General features: G+C 39.8%; 1 protein-coding gene across 4 annotated transcripts in view; it reads left to right on the top strand.

The window, feature by feature from the left end:
- nt5c3a (5'-nucleotidase, cytosolic IIIA) overlaps positions 1–5,000 on the top strand; it is a 19,472-nt gene that overhangs the window by 14,047 nt on the left and 425 nt on the right. For all 4 annotated transcript variants that reach the window (XM_042489942.2, XM_088084698.1, XM_088084699.1 and 1 more), the window contains exons 2-8: positions 138–236; positions 937–1,006; positions 1,333–1,465; positions 1,577–1,666; positions 2,377–2,539; positions 2,645–2,845; positions 3,540–5,000. The exon at positions 3,540–5,000 is cut by the window's right edge and continues 425 nt beyond it. In XM_042489942.2, coding sequence (XP_042345876.1) covers positions 138–236; positions 937–1,006; positions 1,333–1,465; positions 1,577–1,666; positions 2,377–2,539; positions 2,645–2,845; positions 3,540–3,641 — 858 coding nt within the window. In that variant the 3' untranslated portion in view covers positions 3,642–5,000. The remainder of the gene's footprint in view (positions 1–137; positions 237–936; positions 1,007–1,332; positions 1,466–1,576; positions 1,667–2,376; positions 2,540–2,644; positions 2,846–3,539) is intronic.

The following is a 5,000-nucleotide window of genomic DNA, read 5'->3' as shown; positions in this document are numbered from 1 at the left end:
ATCTGCTCAGGAGCTGCTGATCAAACAGCTTTCACACCTTGTTTTTACAGTTTTCCTGTTTGCCAAGTCTATGTCAGAAGGATTTTTAACGACGATAACCTCTCCCTCGCTCCCTCTCTCGCTCTCTCTCCCTGCAGATGCCGCAGTTCGAGAAGACGACGGTCCACATGAGGGACCCTGAGCGGGTGGAGCAGATCATCTGTGGCCTCATCAAAGGAGGAGCCTCCAAACTTCAGGTACAAAATGCGATCAGTCATTGTTTGAGTGAAACAGCGCCACCTCGTGGTTATTAAAGCTCACAAACTGTCAGCAGCTGTGGAAACCTCTAAGCTGAACACTCAGTACATTTACATGATGTTAGGAAAAGTCAAATTATTTTGTTAGTCCGGCTAAAACTGGACTTTTAAATCAAGTTTCTCCAGATAATAATTCGATTGGAAGCTATTCAGTCATGTAAACACCTCAGTCGGACTTAAACTGGACTTTTTTTAAGGTTGCTTTAAACGAATCAATGAAGTTTGCTCAGCGTTGTTTGATTATATGTACATGACGTGGTGGTTTTCTACCCGAAGTTATTCTAAAAAAACAGTTGTGATTGTGATTGGGTCACAGACTGTATCAATAATATAGATTTATAGCAGCGTGCTGAAAGGAGGCAGACCGCTGCCTGTATACTGGGACAAAGACAGGCGTCACATTAAATGACCTAATCGAGCTTTAACTGTAGCTCCACTAACTGTGTGTGTAAATGAAAACTAACTTTGAATGATTGACTTCAGACATTTTCAGCTGATTCAGTGCTTTACAGGCAATCTTACGTCTCATTAATCATCGAGGCTCATTACTTGGAAAAAGTCAACTCACATTCTAGAAAAAATCTCAATTTCTTGTGTTCCTCATGTTCTGGAAAACCAAATGTTGTTGACTCTGTTGCAGATCATCACAGACTTCGACATGACATTAAGCAAGTTCGCCGTCAACGGCAAACGCTGCCCGACATGCCACAGTGAGTACATCATGAAAACAACATTTCTTTATTTCTGGGGGGGTCGATAATCTTTTAGTTTCACAAAGGTAGACGAGTGGAAATTTATTTTACATATTTTCCTGTTTTCCCTACTCTCCTCAACCACTCTCCAACCCATAGTGTGAGAAGAAAATAAAAAAAAGTAAGAGCTGTCAAGAGGAGGGAAACAAAATAAAAATATTAATTAAAAATACAAAACTGAAAGAGAAAAAATATATAATTTTCATTGACTTACATGATTTATTTGACACTTCCAGTGAGTGTCTTTGCCTGTATGAAACATAAATTCTATATTTTTGGTGCAGATATCATTGATAACTGTAAGCTGGTGACGGAGGAGTGCCGACAGAAGCTGCTGCAGCTGAAGAACAAATATTATCCCATCGAGATCGACCCCCATCTCACCATGGAGGAGAAATACCCGTTCATGGTGGAGTGGTGAGACACAAACACACAAACAGTCATGTTTGTGTTTCTGCTGACCAACAGCTGAGCGCAAACAGAGATAATCACAGTGGAGACAAAAATGCGTTTGTTTTGTGTTTGCAGGTATTTCAAGTCTCACACGCTTCTTGTGGAGCAGCGGTTAGAAAAAGACAAGCTGGCCGAGGTGGTGAGGGAGTCTGACGCTGCACTGAGGTACGCTCCTCGCTCACCTGGACTCGCTCGACACCGTACAACTGCACTGTAGCTTACTGTTGAATTATGGGTATTTAGCTGATATGATGCACTTCACCAGAAAATACACGACGACCTAAATAATTGATGTTTTCTTCTGATTTTTAATATTTATTTGCATATTCAATTTGTAGTTCTTAAATTAAACAGAATGCCATTTCATCAAATTAGCCCTTTGAAACTTGAGCAAATTTGTTTGATTTCTTTTATAAAACATGGGAAGAAGGCAGTGAGCAACAGAAGAAGAAATGACATAAAAATTATCAAGAAATTAGTAAAAAGTAACATAAGCTTAAAAATTAAAAATTAAATAAAAAAAAACAAGTAAATGTCCTGGAGTAGTGCTCAAAAAATACAATAATTTTGTAACATAATTTAAATATGTAATTATGATAAATTAATATAGTTAATATACTATAATTGTAAATATAGTTTAGCCCTAGCATTTTTCCCTAGATTTTTAAAAATAATTTTCTAAACGTACTTATTTCTTTATTTTGTGAAACATTTTTCCTTCTTAAGTTGCTCGTGCCTTTTTTTCCATGTTTTTTTAAAGAAGTCACACAGTTTGATCAAGTTCAAACGCTGAAGATCTTAAATGGTCAGAAAACGGCGTTTCCATCATGCAGCGGATGAGCGGATGTTCTGATGTCTCTCTGTGTCCGTTTCAGAGACGGCTACGAGCAGTTCTTTGACCGCCTGCATCAGCACGATGTCCCCGTCTTCATCTTCTCCGCCGGCCTGGGAGACGTCCTGGAGGAAATCATCCGCCAAGCCGGAGTGTACCACCCCAACGTCAAGGTCGTCTCCAACTTCATGGACTTTGACGAAAACGTGAGTCGACGGACGCCTCCGTTCCTCTGTTTGTGTTACATGTTAAAAAAAAACAAACATAATGTCTCACCGCCGTGCCGGCTGGATCTGCTCCTCGTCTCACAGGGCGTCCTGAAGGGTTTCAAAGGCGAGCTGATCCACGTGTACAACAAACACGACGGCGCCCTGCGGAACACGGAGTACTTCAAACAGCTGAAGGAGTACTGCAACATCATCCTGATGGGAGACTCGCTGGGGGACCTCAGCATGGCCGACGGCGTGCCCAACGTGGAGAACATCCTCAAGATCGGCTTCCTCAACGACAAGGTACAGACGCCCGTGACACGACATGACTACAGATATGTGTGTGTGTGTGTGTGTGTGTGTGTGTGTGTGTGTGTGTGTGTGTATCGATAGATGGATAGAGAGAGAGAGAGCGATCTAAGAAATAAATATTATATAAAATAAGTTATAAAAAATAAAAGTAGGCCTCTCAGGGACTGTTCTTTATTTGTTAGAGGAGGGAGCTGGTATTTTTTTGTTTGTTTGTTTTTGATCCTCCCCAAAGCTACAAATACGTTTTCACAGTTTCTGGCTGTGATAAACTGTTACATGTTAGTGACTTTTATTTTGGCGACCCGCGGGTTTGGAAGGCATGTTTTCTTAAAAAAATCACCCAAAAAACAATCACCACCAAAAAATGGTATGAAAACGTTTTTAAAATCACCAAAAAATAAAAATCACCAATAAATCTGAAGTAAAAAAAGTTGCCAAAAGTTTTTTAAAAGCAGCTAAAATTTTAAAGGAAAAAATAATCACCACATTTTTTTGTAGTATTTTTGAACAGCCTTCCTAGCTTATTAAAATGCTGTTAGTCATGTGTTCCATGATGAACCTGATTAAGGCCACAAGCAAAAATGTTTGATTTGCTACAAATTTGTTCTAAATACTAAAAGTGGTGCAGGAGTCTCGACCTCATCCTGCAGATTCATGACCGTTTCCCTGTGATGTGTCTCTGCAGGTGGAGGAGCGGCTGGACAAATATCTGGACTCTTATGACATCGTCCTGGTGAAGGACGAGACTCTGGAAGTGCCCAACGCCATCCTCCAGAAGGTCCTATAACTCCACCCCCCCACTCTGCTCCTGTCCTCCCATCAGCCCCTTCAGCTCTGGGCCTGTCAGACTTCTAACACCAACCTAAACTTTCCTTTCTGGTCCACTTTCTCTGGATCTCTCCTGGGTGATTCTCCACCTCTGTACCCCCCCACACCTCCACCCCTCGCCCCTTTAAACGCCTTTTTAAAAGACATTTGACGTCTCCTGAAAGAACTGTTTTAAAAGTCCACACAGCAGCAGCAGCAGCAGCCCGTCTCTGTGTGTTTTGTTTCCGATAAAAGAAAAACTCACTCCATCTCTACCATCTATTGTTACCATGAAAGGGTTATTTTTGATAATAATTGTGTGACAGGAAGCAGGCGCTCCCAGACGGACGCAGTGCTTTCATTTGGAGCTATCGAAACATGTCTGATCATGTGACTCTGGTGTCGACTCGCATCGTCAGACATGAAACGTGTTTCTACAAAAGCCGCATTAGAGCTTTGTGGAATAATTTAGTGCAAAAACAACCTTTGAAAATGTAACTTATGGTAAAACTTTAAATGTGTTGCTACAGAAAAGTAAGAGCCAACACAGTATTTGTTTAAGGGAAGAAAACTATTCAGATGTTGAACTTGCACTTTAAATCCTGTGTACGGGGAACCAGCCTGGACATGATGAACATATGTGGCCTGTAAGTTTGATTTATGGGTGCAGGAACACGTTCTAGCACAGAAAAGTTTACATACGCTTTTTCTTTTTAACACTGATGTGCTCCTTTGGCATCATATCGACACTCAGAAGAAGAAGAAGCAGATCTTTACTCGTGAAACTTTGATGGCATTTTGGATTTTCTCCTCATAGCTGACTCAGCAGCCAAGTGTCCAAGTGTTATATAATACCATTAGCCATTAGCTGGAATATCAAGGGTTAACCCTTTAAAACTGGAGTAAATCGGCCTGATTTCTTTCAAAAACATGGGAGGAACTCAAAAAAATGATCCAAAAATAACCAACAAATTAGAAAGAAGATGCAGATATATTGCCATGTAAGTTTCACATATACAGATTTTATATTTTTGTTGTGTAGACAAAAATCACAAACGGGACAAAAAAAAATAAAAAAAATAAATTAACAATATCAAAAATACTATTTGAAAATATGCAATATGTGTGCTAAAAAAACTGTACTTTTCCCATGTTTTTGAAGAGAATGAAACCTTTTTTCTTGAGTTTCAGAGGTTTAAATACTTGTTAAATGTGTCTGAACGCAGCACAAGAAACACTGATGGCCATACAGGTTTTAAAGGGTAAAACCCCCATTGAACCAAAGTAAGGGTGCTGCAAAATTACAATATATCTAAAATCTAAGTATAGTAAACAAGTA

This window comes from Plectropomus leopardus, chromosome 11, assembly GCF_026936395.1.
Source record: "Plectropomus leopardus strain MGB_pleo_1.0 chromosome 11, ASM2693639v1, whole genome shotgun sequence".
Classification (NCBI taxonomy): Eukaryota; Metazoa; Chordata; class Actinopteri; order Perciformes; family Serranidae; genus Plectropomus; species Plectropomus leopardus.
The sequence above is the reverse complement of the archived record's forward strand: the minus strand, read 5'-3'. Positions and strand labels throughout refer to the sequence as shown.